This window comes from Gracilinanus agilis, chromosome 4, assembly GCF_016433145.1.
Source record: "Gracilinanus agilis isolate LMUSP501 chromosome 4, AgileGrace, whole genome shotgun sequence".
Classification (NCBI taxonomy): domain Eukaryota; kingdom Metazoa; phylum Chordata; class Mammalia; order Didelphimorphia; family Didelphidae; genus Gracilinanus; species Gracilinanus agilis.
Window position 1 is genome coordinate 55398810 of NC_058133.1, and position 25103 is coordinate 55423912.

Consider the following 25103-nt stretch of genomic DNA (forward strand, 5'->3'; position numbering starts at 1 on the left):
GACTTTCAAATTGACTAATCCTTTGGTATTTACTATATACCAAAATTCAGTTAGGTCTACTGAAGGGTTAAAAAATGGTTTTAAAATTATTTTTCTGTCTTCCAGGAGCTTTTGGTCTCATTGAGACAGAGACAGTGATTTGTTCTGTGGGAGGTAGGGCAGCTGAACTGCGAGTTCAGAGAAGCAGCAGTTGGAATTAATGCCCCTCACTCCTACTTTGATTCCTTATAAAAAGTATATGAGCAAGAAATATCTAAGCCTCTGGATTGGTGTTCCTTAAATTCTCTTTTTGGGACAACTATGTGAAGTATTGGATGGAATGCCAGGCTTGGAGTCAGGAAGACTCATCTTTGGGAGTACAAATCTGGCCTTAGTCACTTACTAGCTATGTGACTTTGGGCAAGTCACTTAACATTGTCTGCCTAAATTTCCTTATCTATAAAATGAGCTGGAAAAGGAAATGGTGAACCATTTCAGTATCTTTGCCAAGAAAACCCAAAATGGGGTCACGAAGAGTTAGACATGGCTGAAAAATGACTGAACAAACCATTGTCTCTAATACGATACTCACAGAATTTAGTATGGTGACAGGAGGGAAAAATGGGAAAATCAGGTGGAAATGCATGATTACACTTTGGCAGCAAGATTAGGGAGTGGGAACATGGGTCTGGTAACCAGGTCAAATCATAGGAGTGTCGATTTAGAACTGAAAGATATCATTTGCTCATTGCATTTGTATTTATGGCTCTCTTATGTCGGGTGTGCAACATCTTTGACGTCAAGCTCATGCAGATATTAGGCACAGCGTTCACCAAAGGGCTGGCTGACGAGGTCTGTGTCACAAGGTCAGGGATGGCTTTGGTTTTTGACAACACTTTCTGAGACCTCTTAGTGGGGTCCATGCAGGAGATCAAGAGATCCTGGCAAGATGGCATAGACATAGAACATGGCATGGCCCTTTAGGCAAAACATTAGGAAAGCCCCTGGACATGAGAGTCCAGAAGCAGACTGGGCTACTAGAAAATCACTCTGCCTCTGTGATTGGAGGACTAGAGATGAAGCAAAGAACTCCCAAAGCTCCCAGTGAAAGAAAGTTCCATTTGTATCTCCAGGGCTTAAGCACAGTCCCTGGCGCATAGTAGGTGCTTAATTAATTAATTTACTATTGACCATTGGAAATGTGTGTTAGCTGTCATCTACTGGTAATTGTATGACTGTAGGTGAGTCCATTTCCCTTTCTTATCCTCTATTTCTTCATCTGTAAGACGGACATGATAGTGCAAAGCTACCTACCTCAAGGGATTATTGTCAGGAAGGTGTTTACATGTGAGTAATTATCATTCTTTGTAATCACAGTCATGAGAGAGATAGAACTAATATAGCCTGAGGTGGCAAAGAAACCTTTGAATTAGAAGGCAGAAGATCTGGGTTTAAATCCTAACTTGAACATGTCTCAATTATGGAACCTTGGCCAAATTTCTCTGTTTCTTAAGACATCTGTTTTGTCATCTGTAAAATAATGAATGATGTTACCAGAATTGACTGAGATAATTTTTGCAAAGTATTATGTAATTTTAAGCAAGGCTGCACAATATTGTGGATTTGGAATTAGAGGATCCAGGTTCAAATTCTGTTTCTGACACATCTTGACTTTGTTTTTGTTTTTTTAATTTTTAAAAATTAATTAATTTATAATATTTTCCATGGTTACATGATTCATGTCCTTTCTCTCCCCTTCTCCCAATCCCCCTCCCAAAGCCAGCACACAATTCCTCTGGGTTTTACATGTGTTATGGATCAAGACCTACTTCCATATTATTAATATTTGCATTAGGGTGATTGCTTAGAGTCTACATTCCCAATCATATCCTCATCGACCCATGTGACCAAGCAATTGTTTTTCTTCTGTGTTTCTGCTCCCGCAGTTCTTCCTCTGAGTGTGGATAATGTTCTTTCTCATAAATCCCTCAGAATTGTCCCGGATCCTTGCATTGCTGCTAGTAGAAAGTCTATTACATTTGATTTTACCACAGTGTATCAGTGTATGTGTACAGTGTTCTCCTGGATCTGCTCCTTTCACTCTGCATCAATTCCTGGAGATCTTTCCAGTTCACATGGAATTCCTCCAGTTCATTATTCCTTTGAGCACAATAGTATCCATCACCAACAGACACCACAATTTGTTTAGTCATTCCCCAATTGAAGGGCATCCCTTCATTTTCCAGTTTTTTTTGCCACCACAAAGAGTGCAGCTATGAATATTTTTGTACAAGTCTTTTTCCTTATTATCTCTTTGGGGTATAAACCCAGCAGTGCTATGGCTGGATTGAAGGGCAGGCAGTAAAGAGCCCTTTGAGCATAGTTCCAAATTGTCATCCAGAATGGCTGGATCAATTTGCAACTCCACCAGCAATGCATTAATACCTGACTTTGTTTAACCGCTGGACTTACTTCTGATGAATATTTAGAAATTCATCCTGTGTTCAAGGCACTAAACACTCTCTTGGTCTCAGTTTCTTCATCTATATAACATAAAATAGATGGCTCTAAATTTTGTCCCAGCTCTAATCTTTGATCCTAATATCTACATGGGGCTGGGTAGGTGCCCAAAAAATAGAGAATTTGTCCTGGAGTCAGGAAGGCCTGAGTTCAAATCCAGCCTCAGATACTTACTGGCTCTGTGAACCTGGGCAAGTCACTTAACTCTGTTTGTCTCAGTTTCATCTGCTGTAAAATAAACTGGAGAAGGAAATGGCAAACCACCCCAGCATCTTTGCCAAGATAATCCCGAATGGGATTATAAGGAGTCAGATACAACTAAAATGATATATTCAGTAACAAACAGTTGACTCCCTACCCTAGGAAAACAACAACACCCCAAACCACAAAGTTTTCCTCTTGCCAGTCAGCCAATAAACGTTTTTAAAAGCTCCTACTATGTGCCAGATACTGTATCGAGTGTTGGGTATTCAGCTTTCAAAGAAATTTTGAAATTTGCTCTCAAAGAAATCACAGTCTAATGGGGGGAGACAATTTACAAAGAGCTGTGTGTGACCAAACTATACAGGGGATACCCTTGAGATAGGCAACAGAGGGGATGGCATTATGGTGAAGAGGGATTAGAAAGTCTTGGGACTCCTTGAGCCTCACCATTGTCTCCTAGAAGAACTCCAACTGGCTTCAAGTACTTAACTAGGGGAAAGCATGGTTTGACTAGTCTGTGGTCCTATAAGACCAAGAAATCCTGGGCTCAGTCTTGGGACCAGGGAATTGGCATTCCATTGTGTGAGCAATCACTTCTTCACTCTTGAGCAGTCTCCAGCTCTGTGCCTGTCCAGCCATCTCCCAGAGTTCAGAGAGGGGCCATACCAGAGGTGTGGTGAGTGTGGACATCAGTGTATGGGTGCGGTGTGAAGGCTGACTGGGGCTAAAGCTAAAAAGGGAGGAGATCACTTGGGATTAGAGTCAGGGTTTCAGGGAAGACATGTAGTCCTATCCCAGACTCGAATATCCCACTACAATCTTGATTTAGTGACTCCATCTATCCTTATGGTGTGAAAGGAACCTTTGGGAAATGGTGATTTTGGTCCTTTGAATACATTTTTCCCTCTTTTAGTGTAGGAAATTTTATTTTATGCTCCATGAGTTTTTCATCATGTTTCTTTTCTTAAAAAATTATAAAATATTTTATTTTAAAAATTATTTTAAAAAAGCTTTTTTCCCTCTCTCTTGAACTTCCTTGCTCCCCTTCATTGAACCACAAACAATAACAACAAAATAAAAAAAAAGCTCTCATAACAGGTATGTATATTATAGCAAAGCAATTTCCCATTTTGGCCATATTCAAAATTATATATCTCTTCAACACATTTATTTATTTTTAGGTACTTAATTAGCTTTATTTTTAATTTTAATTTTTTATCTTTAAGTATTTTTTCATGGTTACATGATTCATGTGTCTTGAAAACATTTTTTGAGAGTCATGGGATCATGGAGACCCTATAGGTCAGGTAATCCAACTCCCATAATGAACAAATGAGAAGATGGCAGCCAATTAGCAGGCAGTAGAGCCTAATGGATGGTGTGACTTGTGTTTGGTCTCTTTTTCTCACAGGGATTTTGGGTCAGAGCCTGAGTGGCAGGGCATGAAGCCCTAGGGGTGTGCAATGGTGCTAGCTTCCTACACCTAGTCTCAACACCTTCTAAATCTCCAGAATCACAACTTCCTTCTTCCTTCTCCCCCATATTTTGAAAATATCCCCATATTCCAGGGACCAATCATGAAGCCTTCTCTGAGCACTTCAGGTTACCCAGATCTGATCCTCCTTAGAATGGGTTTAATATGTTTCAATCCATAAGTCAACAAATATCTATTAAGAACCTATTATGTATCAGGCATTGTGCTAAATGCTAGAAAGGCAAAGGTGTGTGTGTGTGTGTGCGGTAGGTTCCTTCCCTGGAGAGGCTTACAATCTATTAATCACAGGAGAAAATAGATACACATATAATTATAAACAGACTATAAACATGAGTTTTTTTAAAAGCACCAGCAGCTAGGGAGGGATAACAGCAGTTGGATTAGGACCAAGAAAAGTCTCATCTAGAAGGTGGTGCTTTAGCTGAGCAATGAAGGAAATTAGGAATTCCAAGTGAAAAAGATGAGAAAGGCAATGTGGAAAACTTGTATGAAGACCAGAAGGTGGGATACTGAGACTCATGGATGAGAAACAGCAAGAAGATCAATTTGGCTTGACTGTAAGGATTATAAAGGAGAATAATGTGGAATAAGGCTGGAAGGGTAAATGGGAGGCAGGTTGTGAAATAGCAGAAGAGTTTATCTTTGACCTTAGAATTTATTGAGTAGCAGAATGATAAAGTAAGATTTGCATTTTAAATAAATCACCATATTAATATATTACTGGCACTCAGCGTATGCTACTGTGTATTGTTTCTTTTTTTTACATTTATGCCCTCTTTTCTCTATAAGTCCCTCAGAGAGCAAGGACTCTGGGATATTTTCTGTGAACATTTATTAAATGCCTACTATGTACAAGAATGGTGGAATGGGCACATGAGAACAATTTGTTCCAAGAGCCATTGAAGGTTGCTGAAGCAGGCACTGTGGAGTACTCAGAGCTTAGTCAGACATGGAAGATGCCAAATTTATTCACTTTATCACCAGTGATCCCAACTTTTGTCTTGCACTGGATTTAGATGACTGGAAGAGAGAGTAAGAATGCCTGTAATCCACTTTTCCAACCTTATTACAATTCTGCCTCATTTAAACCCCTCATGCAGAGGTCAAGACACACCCTGTAATTTCATTGGTCCTCTCCAGAATGAAGGATGAACAACTGTGGGCAAAGCACCAGATTAGGTGGGATACAAAGATAAATATAACAGAAACTCTTCTCTCAAGGAGTTTATTATCCCAGTACCAAATGCATGAAACAAAGCGGGGAGAATTCAATAAAGTTCAAAATAGAGTTCCAGGAAATCTGACATGAAAAACTGGAGGAAGGAGAGCTTAGGAGATAGTATGATATAGGGCTGGCATTGTCATCAGAAGACCTGGGCTCAAATCTCATCTCTGATGCTTAGAACAAATGTAACTTTGGTTGAATCATTTGACTTTCCTGGGTCTTTGTTTCCTCATCCGTAAAGAGAGGATAGGATGAGATGTTTTGCAAGTCCCTATTCTGCTTGAGGCAGGGATGGAATCAGTGAAATTTTCGTGGAGGAAATAGAACCTCAAGTGGGAGTCAGTAACCATTTCTATTAGGTAAAGTTTCTCCTGTACTGCTGTGTGTATCAATTATCTGAGCGAACTTTGAATTTTCAACCAAGTCAAGGACACAAATGAAATCTTTATTTTCTCAATTGATTAAGACACAAATATTTTATCAAGGCACTTAGAGCTGGAATGACAGTTATATGTATATAGTGCTTGAAGGTTTCCAGAACATTTACCATAACTGTCTGATGAGGTAGATAGTAGACATATTAATATTTATTTAACAAATGAGGGCACTGAGGCACTGAGGTTAAGTGGTTTGATTATCATCATATAGCTTACAAGTGTTAAAGGCAGGATTTGAACTTGGGTGTCTTCCTGGTTCTCTGTTCAGTCCTCTTTAAGCCATATTTGTTTAAAATTTTCTTTTCTTTTCTTTTTTTTTTAGAATCTATGACTTTAGTTTATTTACAAGCCAGACTTGTTTTTTTTCTTCTTGAAATATTTCAACTTTTATTATACAATTTTAAAATGACTTTGTATTTTTGTTGTTGTTGTTTAAAATTTTCAAAGGGCTATGGAAAAATGATTCAATTTGTTCTGCTTGGCTTCAGCAGGAAAAACTAAGAGCAATGAGGAAATGGTGCAGAGAGGAAGGCATCAATTCAATGTAAAGAAAAAAAAATCTAATAGTTATCCAAATTGAATGGATTTGTTATCCAACCAATTATCCAAAATGGTGGATTGGACTGCTTGGTGGTGGTTGTTGTTCAGTTGTTCTTGACTCTTCATGACCCCATTTGGAGTTTCCCTGGTAGAGATACTGGAGTGGTTTGCCATTTCCTTTTCCAGCTCATTTTATAGATGAGGAACTGAGGCAAATAGGGTTAAGTGACTTGCCCAGGGACACACAGCCAATAAGTATCTGAGACTGTATTAGAACTCAGGTCTTTCTGACTCCAGGCCTGGTGCTCCATCCACTGTGCCACATAGCCACCTGAGCTATTCTAGGGGTTACCCAGTTGTCATCACAGGAGTCCTTCATGCAGAGACTGTATTACCACGAGTTAGACATATGACAGTAGGAATTCTTTTTCAGACTTGGATTGGACTCAGTAGCCTCAGTGGCTCCTTCCATGTTGGAGATACTATGCTTGTGGGATCCTAGGATCAGGAAGAAAGGCGGTGGAGTCTATCTCAGTTAAGAATTGTGTGACTGTTATTGTTGGTGTTAGCCAAAGGATGAATTTTAATTTGTTTTGTTCTCTTCAGATGTTCCTTCCCAATTTCCCAGTTGGGTGACTCATTCACATCATCCTCTTAATTGTCTATTTGGAACCATATAATACCTCAATACAATCTTGGGAATGAGCCTTTAGTGAGAGAGCCGATATGAGTTATGGATGGGGTGTTCCCTTATCATGACCTAGGGTGAGCCTGTTGTCTCCAGTTCACACATGGAAATTAATTTTAGGGCTAATATCAAGGAATTCATCTTCTTCCAAATAATCTCTAGCCTATCCCAAAGGTCAGTCTACCCTTAGAGCTTCATCCTTTTAGCTTAATTCTTTGCTGTTAAAATAGAAAATCTTCTGGGAAGACCAACATTGAGGTTCGATCAACTGTTTATGAATGTACATGAAGGATCTGAGAGCAGATTGGATAGGCTTAGGGAGAAGAGAAGCAACATGAGGACACTGAATGTCTGGGAAGGAAAGTGAGTTTGGGGAAGGTCCTGAAGAGAGAAAAATGCCTCTGAATAGACCTTGTGGGCATGGCAGAGGCAAATTTAGTGTTGTACTGAGGATTGCTCTTTGATGAATTATTCATCTTTCCCAAACTATTTTAGATTTAGAGCTTAATTTTTTTAAACATTTTTCTATGAGACTGACAAAGTTCGCTTTCAGAACATGGTAAAGATTTCTGAGTAGATGGAGAGGTGATATGTACAAGGTCTATTATAACTAAACAAGCTATAGCCATGCTAGATGGTATGGCGACTAGAATTCTGTCTCTGGAATTGGGAGGACTTGGGTTCAAATACAGCCTCAGATACTTACTACTATGTGATCCTGAATGAGTTTTTGTTTTTACCTTATTTGCCTCAGTTTCCTCATCTGTAAAATGAAGCAGACAAAGAAATGGCAAACTATTCTAGTATCTTTGCCAGGAAAACTCCAAATCAATCACCAAGATTTAGATACAATTGGACAATTGCAGCAAGCTGTAGCCTCATATAGTGATTTTCTAGTCTTATAGCTGAAAGAAAACGTGGAGGCTAATAGGACTTTAGATTATGAATTGGAAAAGACCATAGAGATAATTTAGCCTGAAGTCTTCATTTTAGAGAAGAGCATTTAGTGAGTTTCCTGAGGTCACATAGATTAATTGGAAAAGCCTGGATCCGAACCCATGTTCTCTCTCTCTCTCTCTCTCTCTCTCTCTCTCTCTCTCTCTCTCTCTCTCTCTCTCCTCTCTCTCTGTCTCTGTCTCATCTCTGTCTCTGTCTCATCTCTGTCTCTTCCCATCTTTCTCCATATCTCTGTCTCTCTCTCTCCCCCTTGTCTTGTCTCTGTCTCTGTCTCTCTGTCTCTTTCTCTGTCTCTGTCTTTGTATCTCTCTCTGTCTCTGTCTCTGTATCTCTCTCTGTCTCTATATTTCTCTCTTTCTGTCCCTGTCTCTTCTCTGTCTCTTTCTCTGTCTCTCGGTCTCTCGGTCTCGATCTCTCTGTCTCTCTGTCTGTCTGTCTGTCTCTGTCTCTCTCCCCTTTGCTAGGAAAAGCCACAGAAAGGGTAGAATCCTGATGTCAGTGTTTGCTTTGGTAGACCTCCCTTCAGCTGGATACCATCACACTGTTAACATCAGTTAATTTGTGCCTTTCCTTTTCCAGTTGATCCTAAACCCCGCAGGTGCTTTTGGCTATTACTGCCTGTACTGTCTGACATTCCTCTCCACCCCTTGGTACCCTCCTCCAATCCTTAGGTGGAAAGAAGTCCTCCCAATTCACAGGACAGAAACAATACTCTGTGCCAGGCTCTGGTTGGAGATAAATGTTAAAAGAACCCATCCGGGACCCAGAAATCCACTGTTAGTGGGCTGGAGAGGTCATAGAAAGCTAAGGAGGGGACAGAAATTGCACTGTTTGTTAGATAAATAGCCTCTGCTACATTTTAGGGAGAATGGACCTTAAATCAGGACATCTGTATTTTAGATTTTCTTTACCATAGTCATGGATAACTCACTTGATCCTCCCTTAGCCTCAGTTTCCTCATCTATAAAATAGGTCATATTGTCATCTCTGTACTACTTAACGGTTGTTGTAAGAAAACTACTTTGTGGGTATTATAGTGCTTTATAGTGATTGGGGTTGGATGAGAAATTTCTTTTGTATATGAAACTCTCAAGGGAGGGAATTCCTTCTGCTAAAGCAGGTCTATTCCTTCTCTGAAATTTATAGTTTTAGGGAACTTCCTAGAAAAGACTGAGAGTTAAATGACTTGCTCAGGGTCACATAGCTGGCATGTGGTTGAAGAAGGACTTGAATTCAGGTCTTTATGGCTTTGAGACTAGTTTTTTGTGTATTCCATTAAGCTAATGGTGCTATATAGAAATGACATTCTTATGGTATTGGTCTAAGTCTCCTACCACCTTATCATTGCTAGTGTTATCAGCCTCAATTAAAGAAATATTGATTTTTAGCACCATGGTTCATGGACAGGTGTGGCTACCTGATATCTTTTGGGTAATTTTGCCCTGTCAAAATTCAATTGAACAATTCAATTACACTTGTCTTATGTTGTACCACACATCTGCAAACCTAAGAGACCATTCCACTAAAAGTTATTAATGGGGCCAGCCTAGAATTTTGGAATGTGATCTGGACTTACATTCAGAAAACCTGAATTTTGGCTCTACTCCTTGTTAATCATGTGACATTGAACAAACAACTTAAACTCTCTGGCTATCAATTTCTTTCTTTGTAAAGTGAATATAATAATACGTACTCCACCAGTCTTAGAAGGCTGTTGTGAAGAAATTGCTTTGTAAATCTTCAGGTGCTAGATAAATATGTTATTGTTGTTCTTGGCCCATGGGATTCTGGGTGTGGGCATGTGGAATTCTGAGTCTTGGAGAGAAGGGAAAAAAAAAAGATTTTATAGCCATACAGAAGGGATTTGAGGATGGATGGGCTATTGGGAAATTCCCAAGAAGGCTGCTAGAAGGCGCAGTGGATAGAGTTCTGGGCTTGGAATCAGGAAGATCCATCTTCATCTATGTCCCAGTGATCTTCCAGATCCCAGATTCTCTGACTTCTCCTCCTCCTGACTTCCTGTAACACATATGTTCTAGTCCACACATTTGGGCACTTGAGAATATGTGAAGTGACTCATTCCGCTGGCAGAAGAACACAGGACCAGGAGTCAGGAGAATCGAATTCTAGTCCTGGCTTTGTCACTAAATCACTTGGAGACCTTGAACCAATAATTTCAGTTCTTCACTATCGACCTCCACATTTGTTAAAACGAAGGTAGTAGACTAAATCATCCCTAATCTGTCTTCCCCCCCAACCCCCAGCATTCTATGACACTCCCTAGTGTTATCAGATTAGTTCATCTTTCCTTTTTAACTCTAGCCTTCTGTGATTTTGTAGCTAATTACTTATAAGCATCAATCTTAAAATTAAATTTGCCCAGTTTCTTCTTCAAAGAGTCCCTGTTGTACCATGGCTTACTCCAAAACCTGGTATCCAGAAACACAAGAGTTCTGTACCTACCTGTGCCATCAGATGGGCCAACCATTTGACTTGCTTCCTTTAGGCTGGGGCAAATTCTTTTGACTTCATTCACTTGCAAGCTTTGAAGGTTTATGTAATTATTCTCCTAAGTGAGTCTTGCAGGTTCAAGTGTTGCTATGTTTGGTGACTCCACTTTGTTAGTTTAATTCATTGTCAGTAAAACAACTTTCTCAGATTTGGTTTTCTGACAATATTATTGGAAATCCAAGGACATCTGCAATGGAGGCGACATAATTCTGAATGCTTTTAAAAGAAATTCTTCCAACATTCTATGAGATAATCTCAGAGAAGGAATGAACACAATTATGGATTTTAAAATCATATCTTCATTATTAAACACAACCCCAAAATAAACATTTTGTGAACCACTGATTATTATGCATAAAGAAGAAAGATTTATGCTCACTAAAATTATCACTCTAACGAAGGAAGGAAGCTCCATCCAATAGTCTGGAAAAGTTATTCAGATATTTCTATTTGTAGACAAAATTGTGCTGATCACCTTAAAATCTGGAATATTAGAGGACTATCTTTTTAAAATTTGTTTTAAATCCTTACCTTCCATCTTAGAATATTGGCTTCAAAGCAGAAGAGAGGTAAGGGATAGGCAATCAGGGTTAAGTGACTTGCCCAAGGTCACACAGCTAGGAAGTATCTGAGAATCCAGATTTGAACTCATATCTAGGTCTGGTTCTCTCTGCACTAAATGAACCACCTACCTTCCCCTTCTAGGACCATCTTAATGAGATTTTTGCTTATTTGAAATAGATCATCCAGCAGTCTATTTGGTGGGAAGGGGAATGAATGAAAAATGATTATTATCCGGGCTATAAGATGAAATTGGATGAACAACCCATTCAATTACTTAGTTCATCAATACATATATCTGGGATAGCTGTTACAGATGAATAATAGATAAGATTCAAGATTTAACAGGAGGAAGAGAATAGATTGGATTGTATTTGAACAACTGTGTTGTGCTTTCAACAATTTAAAATATGAAAATCCATCTTTTTAACACACACACATTCCCTTTATGGCCTCAACTCTTGTGATACCACAGACAGTCTCAAAGAGCAATGAGTTACCCAATGGAAAATGAGAAGAATAGTAGTGGGTTCGAGTAACCAATGATACATTTTCTTTTTTTCCCCCTTTATTTATTTTTTATTTTTATTTTATTATTTTTTTAATTTTTTATTTTTAGAAAAATTTTCCATGGTTACATAATTCATGTTTTTACTTTATCCTTCGCCCCCTCAACCCCGCCCTCCACCTCCCCACCCCCCGCAGTCGCTAATTCCCATTTCCACTGCTTTTAACATGTGTGGTCAGTCAAAACTTATTTACATATTATTGATAGTTACATTGGTGTGGTCCTTTTGGGTCTACATCTCCAATCATGTCCTCACCAACCCAAGTGTTCTAGCAGTTGTTTTTCTTCTGTGTTTCTGCTCCCCCAGTTCTTCCTCTGAATGTGGGTAATGTTCTTTTTCATAAATCCCTCAGGATTGTCCTGGATCATTGCATTGCTACTAGTACAGAAGTCCATTACCTTCTATTTTACCACAGTGTATTGGTCTCTGTGTACAATGTTCTTCTGGCTCTGCTCCTTTCACTCTGCATTAATTCCTGGAGGTCTTTCCAGTTCACATGGAATTCCTCCAGTTTATTATTCCTTTGAGCAAAATAGTATTCCATCACCAGCATATACCACAATTTTTTCAGCCATTCCCCAATTGGAGGGCATCTCCTCCTTTTCCAGTTTTTTGCCACCACAAAAAGCACGGCTATAAATATTTTTGTACAAGTCTGTTTATCTATGATCTCTTTGGGGTACAAACCCAGCAGTGGTATGCCTGGATCAAAGGGCAGGCATTCTTTTATAGCCCTTTGAGCATGATTCCAAATTGCCAGCCAGAATGGTTGGATCAGTTCACAACTCCACCAGCAATGCATTAATGTCCCAATTTTGCCACATCCCCTCCAACATTCATTACTCTCCCCTTCTATCATTTTAGCCAATATGCTAGGTGTGAGGTGATACCTCAGAGTTATTTTCATTTGCATTTCTCTAATTATTAGAGATTTAGAACACTTTCTCATGTGTTTATTAATACTTTTGATTTCTTTATCTGAAAATTGCCTATTCATGTCTCTTGCCCATTTTTCAATTGGGGAATGGCTTGATTTTTTATACAATTGATTTAGCTCCTTGTTTATTTGAGTAATTAGACCTCTGTCAGAATTTTTTGCTATAAAATTTTTTCCCCAGTTTGTTGTTTCCCTTCTGATTTTGGTTGCATTGTGTTTGTTTGTACAAAAACTTTTTAATTTAATATAATCAAAATTATTTATTTTACATTTTGTAGTTTTCTCTAACTCTTGCTTGGTTTTAAAATCTTTCCTTTCCCAGAGATCTGACAAGTATATTATTCTTTCGTTCACCTAATTTACTTACATTTTCCCTCTTTATATTCAGGTCATTCACCCATTCTGAATTTATCTTGGTGTAGGGTGTGAGATGTTGATCTAAACCTAATCTCTCCCATATTGTTTTCCAATTTTCCCAGCATTTTTTGTCAAATAGTGGATTTTTGTCCCAAAAGATGGGCTCTTTGGGCTTATCATACACTGTTTTGCTGACGTCACTTAGCCAAAGTCTATTCCACTGATCCTCCCTTCTATCTCTTAGCCAGTACCATATTGTTTTGATGACTGCTGCTTTATAGTATAGCTTAATATCTGGTACAGCTAGGCCACCTTCCTTCACGTTTTTTTTCATTATTTCCCTTGGTATTCTTGATCTTTTGTTCTTCCAATAAAAAGCTAGTAGAAATAATCAACAACTTTAGCAAAGTTGCAGGATACAAAATAAATGCACATAAATCAACAGCATTTCTATATATTTCCAACATATCACAGCAGCAAGAGGTAGAAAGAGAAACACCATTTAAAATCACCCTAGATAATATAAAATACTTAGGAATCTATCTACCAAAACAAACACAGGAATTATACAAACATAACTACAAAACACTTTCCAAACAAGTAAAACTAGATCTAAACATTGGAAAAACATTGAGTGCTCATGGGTAGGACGAGCTGACATAATAAAAATGACCATTCTACCCAAATTAATTTACTTATTTAGTGCCTTACCTATCAAACTACCAAAAACCTTTTTTACTGCATTAGAAAAAACTATAACAATGATATATTTTCAACAATGATCTATACCCAAGACGTGACACTTGGGTTATTGATGAGGAAATGTATGATAGGAAAAGAGGATGGGTTACTGAAGTGGAAATTAGTGAATACAGTTGGATGGTTGCAATGGTACCCTCCAGGATTTTAAAAGACCAAGAGCTGAAAACCTTCCCCAGAGAGCTTCTAGTCCTGGGCAAGCAAACTGACTTAATGGCACTGGGTAAGCCATCATACTTTTTGGGACTTTGAAATTCTTCTTTGTAAAGTGAAGAGATTGGATTAAATGATCTTTTTAGGTCCCTTCCTGATTTAACACTTAATTACTTGTGTTGGTCCTTTCATGATCTTTCATTACCAAAGAGATGTCTGATTGGATTTAAAGATTCAATTAAAGGTCAAACAAGAGAAAAACTAATTAAAGACTTAGTATTCAGCTAAGCATTGTAATAAATGATGGATGTCTATAATGTAAATCAGACATTATAGAGTACACTTGTTGGGAAGATTAGGAAAAGAATAACTTTTGAGGACCTCATTTTATGAATAAGTGAATAAAAGCATTTATTGAGCACTTACTAGTTGCTCAGTATAATGCCAAAGGCTAGATGTAAGGATAAAAAAGTAAAGATGATTCTTGCCCTCAAGGGGCTTACATTCTAATGGGAGAGACAACTCACAAGTAGAGTGGTGGCTAGAGAAGGGCATTTGGCTTTGAAAGTTATCAGGATGGTACCCCTATGGGGAATGGGGCTATGATTATGTATCAGTGAATTCAGGAAAGTGAGACATTATGTGGGTGTGTCTGATGTTTGCATGCACAACTTTCTGGAATGTGTTTAGATTTTCCAGTTTCAGTAGTCCATTTGCTCTATTTCATGGAAAAATGTGCAGTTTGGAGATTTGGGCAAAGGTCCCAGTGGTTACTTTTTGCTTATGGTCACTCAACTAATTAGGAATTCATTCAATTAAGCCAGCAGAGGTGAGATATCCATTTGTCAGGTATATTATAATAAGAATTCCTTTCATTTTTTTTGGTTGGACCAGATGGCTGGTAGAGTCCCTTCCAGTGATTAACTTTGTGATTTCTAAACTATATAATAATTTAGCATACATCTCTCCATCTTGTAAACAAAAATAACACGAGAGACTCTGTCCATTTTTTTTGTTAAAATTATGTCTAATTAAATTAAATTAAAGAAACATTTATTATTCTCCCCCCCCCAAAAAAAAAGGAAATTAAGTTAATATGGTGTGACTCATTCTCAGTGTAGCCAAGCTGGCTCTATGTTATCATTGCTTCCTTTTCTAGACATCCACTAACCATCCCTTTAATTCATTCTTTAATTTTGCCAGGAATGAGTCTTGCAATGGAGAAATAGTTGTCCTGATTTGAACTTATACTCAAAGTGGATCACCAACTGATGGGGCTGGAGAAAATACCACAGAACAGGAAGATGACTTGGCAGCGTTCTGTTTTTCCAGTTATCTCCTGAGAGCTCGGTAGCCAGGCATGGCTCCATCAGAGGCTGGGTGTATAGGAGTTGTTCAGTAACTGCTTTGATGAATGATACTTTTATTGTTAGGAAGGAAATAGGCTCTCAGGATGCCTTCAAGAGAAAGGCAGGGTGAGATGTGCTATAGTGGTGGGAAAGAAGGAAGAAAGGAAAGAAGGTGGAAAATAGTTATTAAATGCTCACCCAGACATTGTGCTAAACACCTTATAATTATCATTTCATTTTATCATCAAAGCAATACTGGGGAAAATATCTTATTATTCTCCCTTTTTTACAGTTAAGGAAACTGAAGCAGACAGAGGTTCAGTGACTTGCCCAGGGCCACATAGTTAATAAGAATCTGAAGCCAGATTTAAATTCATGTTTTTCTGACTCTTGTTTAGCTCCCTCTAAAGGGAAGGAACTTCCACTTCCTACCTAGATAACTGAACAAGCCAGTTTACCTGTATGACTTTCAATTTCCTATAAACCAAGATATATGGAGCATAGGCTTTCTCAGGTTCCTCCTCATTTTAATATACTGCTGTGATTTTTATCTTCGAGAAAATTCTATACACTTTTTTTGTCTGACCCACTTTTTGGAATTCTGGTTTTCAGAATTCAGCTTTTACCTATATCTCTTCAACCAGGTGTTTATGAATGCTATGCCAGGGGTTGTACTGGAGTTAATTGTGCAACTTTTATCATAGTTCTAGGCTGATGATTTGCAGCCCTACTTCAAATTTTGAATTGTAAAGATAAAGAAACGTATGACTGGCTCAGTTCAAATTGCAGCCACACCCTGTGTATGTTTGTGTGTGTGTGTGTGTGTATGTGTGCACATGTGGCTCTTTTGACTCGGATTTGCTAGAAATTCAGTTTATAATAGAAAAATTTTCTTTCTTTTCTCCTGAAGGACTAGCAAAGAACATGAACTGTTAGAACTTGAAGCAACTTTTTGTTAACATTTAATTTTTATTTAATTTTTTCTTAATTACATATAAACAAGAATTTTAAACATTTATTTAAAAACATTTTTTGAGTTCCAAATTATCTCCCTCAATTCCTCCCTCTTCTTGAGAAGGCAGCAATTTGATATAGGTTATACACGTGTGGTCATGCAAAACATTTCCGTATTAGTCATATTGTACAAGAAAATTCAGACAAAAACCAAGAATAATAAAGTAAAAAAATGCTTCAATCTGTATTAAGACTCCAAAAGTTCTTTCTTTGGAGATGGATAACATTTTTCATGATTAACCCTTTGAAATTATCTTGGATCATTCTGTTGCTGAATAGTTGTCATTTGTAGTTGTTCAGTCATTTGGGTTTGGCTTATTTCACTCTGCATCAGTTCATGTAAGGCTTCCCATGTTTTTCTGAAAACATCCTGCTCATCATTTCTTATAGCATAATAGCATTCCATCTCCATCTATGTCTCAATCATACATGACAACTTGTTCAGCCATACCCCAATTGTTGAGCATCTCCCAATTTCCTTCCAGTGACTTTTGAAGAATATCCATTTAACCATTTTATTTTACATATGGTGGTAAGATGATGATGTTAGAGCATCTTTATCATCCTTTCACAAAATTATATAGTTAGACGATATCTTAGAAATCCTGTGTTTCTATCTCTTAATTTCACATATGAGGAAATTAAGTCCCAGAGAAAAGCAACGATTGATAGAATGCAAACTTCTTTAGGATAGAAATGGTTTAATTTTTGTCTTTGTATCCTCAATAGGATACAAAGTAGGAGATTACTAAGTACTTGACAATTGGTTGCCTGATTTGCCCAAGTTCATATATAGAGGAGGTGTCAGTTCTAGGTCTTCTGCTCCCCAATTCAATGTTTTTTTCTTTGAAACCAAATATGCCAGACACAAATCCCATTGACTGAATTGTTGATGGCAATACTCCCAACTGACTCCAACTAGATTGAAATTCAATTAGAAAATATTTACCAAAATAATAGAACATAATGTTAATATGTGTTTTTCTAAACCAATATAATGCTCTCAGGTATTCTCCATTTTTATTTAAGTTTGACTCCACCACTCTAAACCATACTATGTTCTTCTGGTGTTGTTTTTTTTTCTTCTGGTGGTTTTGAATAAGAAAAAAAACAGTCATTAGGTCAGTACCTGTAACATTTGTGTCTAGGGCAAAAATACTTGTAAGCCTCCTATAACACTGGCTGATCCTCTATCACCCACATGGGTTGGGGTATCTAGGCTTTGTCTTATAGATTCTCCTGTAATAGAATTTTCCAGCACCATATAATTGATGACCTCATGGCTTGTTGAACTAGGTCTAATTGGTGGAGTTAGTTTCTGTCTTATTGTTATGGATTTCATCTTCCACGAGCTTTGGCTTTTGTGTTCAAATAGTGGTACATTGGGACTTTCTATATATGTTGTTGTTTTCCCCTTTTAGATTGTGGGCTTACCGAGAGCAGGAGCTATCTTGATTTTCTGTTTGTATTGGTAGCATGTATCAGTGCTCAGAGCATAGTAAATGCTAAATACATGGCTTTCTATTCCATTTGGAAGAGTGCATGAGCCAAGAGAACCAAAACAAAGACAAAATGGCCAGGCAGAGTATTGCCAACATTCCTTCAAACCCAAAAGAAGCAGTTCTCTTCCAGGTCAGGCTTTCAGACTTGGCAATCATTGCTGTGGGGACTGACAGACCAAGGTGCTTTCAGACAAAAGAAATGGCTGCTTTCTTCAGAGTCTATGAGTTTCCTTCCATCTATGGACTTTATGCATCTATCTTGATGTAGGGGCATGATCATGACTCACATTTCCTCTGGAAGATTATAATACAATTGGCTCTCTCTCATCAGGTCTAGTTCTAAGCTCCAACTGAAATAATAAGAAGAAAGTAAAGAATTAAATTTCCTCCCTCATCCTAATGCATTCTGACTTCTTACCTCTTCCTCAGTTGTATCCCGTGCATTCTGTAATGGAAGAAGCATAGGCTGGTGATCATTTAATTTCTTTTAAAAAATGGTGGTCAAGTATACTGCCTATGTGGAGTTGGGTGAGCTGTGTGGTATTTTAATTGGCAACTGTGCCAAACTCCCACTCCTCAATTTTATATTTAATTCATTCCCTTAATTTTTTTTTCTTTTTTCCCTTATTAATTTTTATCCCAGGTTCTAAGGCAATTGAAATGAATAGTATCTCTCCTTAATTAATCAGTGAGGTCTGAGTCATAAACCCAGATTATAGTGTAAACAAGGAAACCCTTTACCATAAACTTTTTTTAAAACCCTTAGAATCAATGCTAATTATTGGTTCCAAGGCAGAAGAGCAGTAAGGGCTAGACAGCTGGGGTTAAGTGACTCTCCTAGGGTCACACAGCTGGGAAGTATGACCTCTCATCTCTAAGTGTGGCTCTCAAAACACTGGCCCACCTAGCTGCTTCTCACATAAGCTATTACTATTTTTTAAACTCTCTAACCAACCAAGTTTAAATATTAACTTACTTTCAATTTACATAAAATATGTCAAATATAATAATTTAATCATATAATAACTAATATAAAGATGTATTTGGTTGGGTAGTTGGTTGCTGTCTTTCATACTCAAAGAGGACCAAAAGTAACTTCATTATGTTAGGGCAGTGGTTCCCAAACTTTTTTGGCCTACCATCCTCTTTCCAGAAAAAATATTACTTAGCGCCCCTGGAAATTAATTTTTTTTAAATTTTAATAGCAATTAATAGGAAAGATAAATGCACCTATGGCCGTCACTGTCTCCCTGGATTGCTGCAGCACCCACCAGGGGGCAGTGGCACCCACTTTGGGAATCACTCTGTTAGGGTCTATGTACAGTGTGTCTGATCAAACCAATACAAGCTCACAGGGTAGGCACAAATAGCCCATATGAACATTTTGGATCTTGGGAAGAAGTCAGTAGTAGCGTTGTTGGATAGGAGTGGTTTAAAGTCATATTCCATCAATGGATCACAGTGAGAGAGGTCATTGCCAGAATCACTCCTATCCCTCAGAGCTACTACTGAATTCTTCCCAACTCGGGAAAGCCAACCTTATCATTCAACTCTCGCTAGATGGAGGCAAAAAATCTCTCAGGAATTCTTTTTATTATACTCATATCATTAGATATGAACTAAATTCTCCTATTAAATATTTATTTTTTGTTATATTTTATATCATTGGATATAAATTAAATTCTCATGGGAAGTATTTTTTTTCAATTTTTCTCAAAGATGATAATTAAATCTCAAGAAAGACATTTTCTTAGCCCTTTTCTCAATGAACTTCTTATAGTCTCTCTCCAGCTGTGATAGCTGACTCCTCCAGATGCTTCAACTGCCACTTCCTCAAGAGATCTCTTAAAGATAGAGTAAAAATATCTATTATCTCTGTGGGAAGGGCTATTGAAGCTAGAGGTGAACTTCATGACAAGTTAATTAGCACAAGTTAATCTACTTTAATTGACAGCCCTGAAAAGCATAAGGCAAGTGACTGACCAGCAAAGGGGGAAACCCCTTTTACCCCCCACCTATTTCCCCTGAAGAGATAGAGGAAAGAAAAGAAAGGTGTTCTTAATAGAGCTGGTGCTTTTCACTAACTCCAGAGTCTGCTGGTCACTGCCTTGGCTCTTCTTCCTTGGAATCTGGTCATTGGCTTCCTCCATTTGACTTTTGATCATCAGTAACTTAATTTCAGTCTCATACTTGACTCCTCCCTATTGATCCAACCTGCCAAGAGGGCTCTCAGCAAAAATGGGTGCCATATAATTTATTCTCTATCTGTCCTCATGACCTCGTAGACTTTTCAGTTGCTTTCTTGTTTGTTAGTTTTTTTTCCCTGAAATTCTGGTCAAGGTCAAAATCAATGAAACTTGAGAAAATCTGAGTAAAATCTGCATCATCACAGACTGACATTTTTGACCTCCAAACCTTGAATATATATAATTTAACTCACCTTTTGGGTGCTGTGTGTGTTGTAAAAAAACTTCACTCAAACTCATTTTCTTTATCTATTAAAAAAACACTGTTGTGGTTACTTCACAGACTTGTTCTGAGGACCATATGAGATAAGGAATGTTAAATGCTTTGCAGACTTTAAAATATTTTCTTTTTAAGTCTTGACTTAATAGATGTAAGGAACTTGGAGAGGAGAAAACTCCTTTTGCAAATGCAGCTTGGAGATTGCTTGCTGTTCTCATGTAAGATTCTATGTCTGCCATCTTGGAATGCTCTCTGGTCACTTCAGTCATTTCAAATTCCTTGAAGCTCAACTCCTACATGAGTTCTTTCTTGATCCTCAACTTCCAGTGGTTCTCCCATTACTTTATATAAGATATCCCAAAATTCCTAGTGCAATTTAAATGTGTTAAATTTATTAAACCACCACAGTTTAAAGTTGGATCAAGACGTTTGGGACACCTTTTATTTAGATTGTATATGTTTTTATAGCTACTTATACATGTTGGTAAACTTCTTAAGAGCAGGGACTGTTTTGATTTTGTCTGTATGTCCCCAGTGCCGAAAACGTAGTAAATACTTAATAATATTCACTGAATGAGGAAAAACAATGAGGTACATTAGGAGATGTAGTTAGAAACATAGGTTGTGATTAGCTGGTAGAGGCATTTAAATAGAGGCTAAGGGGAGATGGAAGAAGAGGGATGAGGCAGTTAGATGACAGAATAGGTAAGAAGACTGGACTTGGAAAGACCTAAATTCATATCTAGCCTCAGGTACCAACTGTCTTACCCAGGGCAAGTCACTGAATCTCTCTTAGCCTCAGCTCTTTTGTCTGCAAAATGGAGATATTAATAACCTCTACCTCCCATGATTGTTGTAAGGATCCATTGAGAAAACATATGAACAATGCTTTTAGAACCTTGAAACACTACATAAATGTGAGTGGCTCTTGTTATTTCTGTCATTAAATGAAGCAAGGACATTATAATCATCTAGGCACAAAATAATAAGGGCTTAGACTAGGGGAGTGACAATAAGAATAGAATCAAAAGGATGAATTTAAGAGTGATTGTGGACATTGGGTTCTAGATATTAAAAGGATTTTAGGAAGTGATAACCTGGGCAGCAGCTGGGTGGCTCAGTGGATTGAGAGCCAGGCCTAGGGACTGGAGGTCCTGGGTTTAAATCTGGCCTCAGACACTTCCTAGCTGTGTGACCCATTGCCCAACCCTCACTACTCTTCTGCCTTGGAAACAATATGCAGAATTGATTCTAGGATGGAAGATAAGGGGAAGAGGAAGATGAAGGAGGAGGAGGAAGAAGAGAATGAGGAAGAAGAGAAGAAGAAACAGCTTATTAAGAAATGGATTCCCATTGCCCTTAGGACAAAATCTCAAATTCCTAACCAGTCTTTCCATGGCCTCCGTAGTTAGATCTCACCTTATCTGGTCCTCCATTTTTGTTTTCAATTTCTTAGTTCATTTTTGCTCTGTCCCAGGATATCCTCACTTTCTGAGAATATACCATACTGATCCCCACTTCATGGCTTTTGCTCAAGCTATTACTGGCCCATCTTTGCTGTTTTCTCCTTCTCTCTCATCATCTTCCTATTGTTTATTACATGATCCAACTTCCAGTCCCATCTCTTTCATAAAATCTTCCCAGACAGCTCCAACCCTTATTGATTTCTTCCTTCTGTTACCTCCCATAGGACTTACTATCTCACTCATTTTGACTCTGACTACTTTCATTGTTAGCTAACTGTTTTATGAGTGGATGTTCTGCTTGCCCAAATTTTAACTCTTTGCTCCTTACTCCCTGACTTTGATCCAGTGATGCTGGCCTCCTAGCCCTCTTGATTCCAAGCATTTTCTCTGATTGTCCCCCATGAACTGAACACTCTCTCTTCTCTGCTCCAACTACTGATCTCTCTGGCTTCCCTCTAAAATGTCACCTTTTACAGGAACCCTTCCCCAATTCTTCTTTTAAAAAAGTTTTAAAATTAAAAATTAATTTTTTATTAAATGCATATTATAAAAATTTTCCATATAAGTTTTCTGAAGTTATATGATCCAAATTGTCTCCCTCCTTCTTCCTTCCTTACTCCTAGAGCTGACAAACAATTTAATCTGGGATATACATGTAATATCATGCAAAACATTTTCAAATTATTCATTTTTTGTAAGTGAATAATCTTATAAAACCAAAACCTCAAAATATATACCCAAATAAATAAGAGGAAAAATTGTATGCTTTCATCTGCATTTTGACTCCAACAGTTCTTTCTCTGGAGGTTTATAGCATTCTTTCTTATAAGTCCCTTGGAATTGTCCTGGATCATTGTATCACTGATAGCAGTGAAGTCTATCACATTTTATGATTCCACAATATTGCTGCTAGTGTGTATAATGTTTTTCTGGTTCTGCTTATTTCACTCTGCATCAGTTCATGGAGGTCTTTCTGAAATCACCCTGCTCATCATTCCTTACAGTACAGTAGTATTCCATCACCATCACATACCACAGTTTCTTCACACTTTGATTACACTGTCATTCATTCTATGTTTTAGCCAAATGAGTTTATTTGCTGTTCCTCATGCAATGTTTTGTCTTGGCAGAGGCTGTCTACTCTGCCTGGGATATACAACCTCTTCAAACCTGCTCCTTGCAATCTCTACCTCCTTTTGTGGCTCAACTCAACCTACCTCTTTCCAGCAGTCTTTCTTTATTCTATATCCCCATCCCTGTGTCCCCTGAAATCACTACTTATTTTATTTCTTGTATTCCCTTATCTATAAATATGATGTTTCTCCCTGTAGAATCTAGATCAGAGCCTATTTCACTTAAAAACATTATATCCATAACATCTTAGTGCCTGGGATGTAGGAGAAATTAATACATATTTGTAATTGACTGAATTGTCAATTATCATAGATATCTTGGAATTAAAACTCAGAAAATGCCTTGATGCTCATTTTGAGTGCTTTTAGCTTTATGTACAGAGTATAAGAGAACATTTAAAAATTGTTGAGTATCCCTTTGTTAATTATATAATAACATAACTTCAAAGATCATAAAGAACTCATCTTAATTTATTTAAACAGTATAGAATCTTTTAGCCTGTAAAATTTTTTTTCAGTAATACATGGTAGGGAGAAACATCTTCCCTTGTTGTTTCTCTCTATCTCTATCTTGAAATCTATCTTTAGTATCTGGAAGGATTTTTTATGTTCCCCAGATGAAAAATAATGTAATCCTAAAAATTACACTAACCATCCCTCCTTAGGAGTTAGACCAACATTGCCTTTGAAGAATGGCTCTACCTATTTCCAATTATATAAATTTCCAATTCAATGAAAATACTACATTTAATTTTGATAGGATCTTTTTTCACTCTTATAAATGAAACTTCCTCTTTCTGGTGAGTTCTTGAAGCATATCTGTAAACAAATTCAGACAGAGAAAAGTGAGATGGAAAATAATATAACAATTTTTTGCAGATTAGATGTAGCATTCCATGGCAAATATGAAATTGGACCTCTTGTTTTTTCCCAGCATGCTTTGTTGACTGAACCACATCTCTCTTCTTTTATACAACCTACTAGAAATAAAAAGGAGAACTTTGAAATCTAGTAATTTATTTTCTGTGGAAAACCAGAAACACATAGAATTTAAAGAGATAGTAGATCTTCTTAGGAAGGTGTTTTGTATCAGCGACAGTGGTGATTATGTTCATCCTTGTCTTGGGAGTTAGAAGCAGGGAGGAGTTAAGTAGGAAGACAAGAGTAGAGGACACTTGTATTTAGGTGTCTTCTAATTGACTTTTTGAACTAAACCTGTATTTTTTATCATCATGCTCTTCTCTATTTTAAAGAAAATTTCAAAGAAATATTTTAAAGAAAATATTCCAGAGCTATTAAAATTTTTAAAAATCTGTTTTTATTCTGTTGACAAAAATTATTGAGGTGGCTATTACGTCTCAGTTTTAAAAGCAAGTAGATAGTATCTTTATTATGTTTACTAGTACATCTAGCCATCATCTTCCCACAAATTAAAATGCTGGAGAATCGAAAGAAGATTCTAGAAGTATAAAAAACTGTTAGGAATGTTGTAACTGATGAGGAGTGATGAAGTTTCTCATATACACAAGGCAGTGCCAAGAGGTTGCATTTTTGAGTTATTGCTTTGTTTTTGTAGCAGACCTACATTCCAGCTGTTGACTAGAGGGATGAGCAGTGGGCTCAAATCCAGAGAATCTTTCTCCCACCCAGGTCTGAAGAAACACACTTGTAATAAATTTCAGAGGCTCAGTTAAGTAGTTTTGTACTTTGCTATGAGATCAAGACCCGGTAAACTGCAGCCCCAAATTTTATCTCAATAAATTTGGCTTCGAATGTGAATATAATGAATGACCATGATGTTTAGAATAATGAAACAAAATCCCTGAGTAGTCTAAAGCCATAGATAGAAGCACAATAATTCTAGGAGAATTTAATGTTCCTTACTCAGAGCTGGTCAAATCTAATAGAGAAGATAGAACTGAAAAAAACTTGTCAAATTTAGAACTTAAATAGGTATCTCATCTAAATGGGAATATCAAAGAATATATATATATATATACATATATATACATATATATATATACACACATATATGTTTCTCAGTACTACATAACACCTTTACAAAAATAATCCTTGTTCTGTGGTTCAGAAAATTAGAAATAAATGTATAAAAGCAGAGATACTAAATATATTCTTTATAGAGTAAACATAATACAAAAAGTTATGAACATAAAGAAAACCAACAAAAGTCAGAAACTTAACAAAACCAACAAAAGTCACAAACTTAGAGATATTTAAAATGACATTCTTCACAAGTAGCGGGTCAAGGAAAAACAAATAA

General features: G+C 37.3%; 1 protein-coding gene across 1 annotated transcript in view; it reads left to right on the plus strand.

The window, feature by feature from the left end:
• Window positions 1-741: 741 nt before the first annotated feature.
• Window positions 742-25103, plus strand: part of DDR2 (discoidin domain receptor tyrosine kinase 2) — a 146889-nt gene continuing 122527 nt past the window's right edge. The window contains exons 1-2 of the mRNA XM_044674862.1: window positions 742-845; window positions 3316-3403. Of these exons, the coding sequence (XP_044530797.1) occupies window positions 742-845; window positions 3316-3403 (192 nt within the window). The remainder of the gene's footprint in view (window positions 846-3315; window positions 3404-25103) is intronic.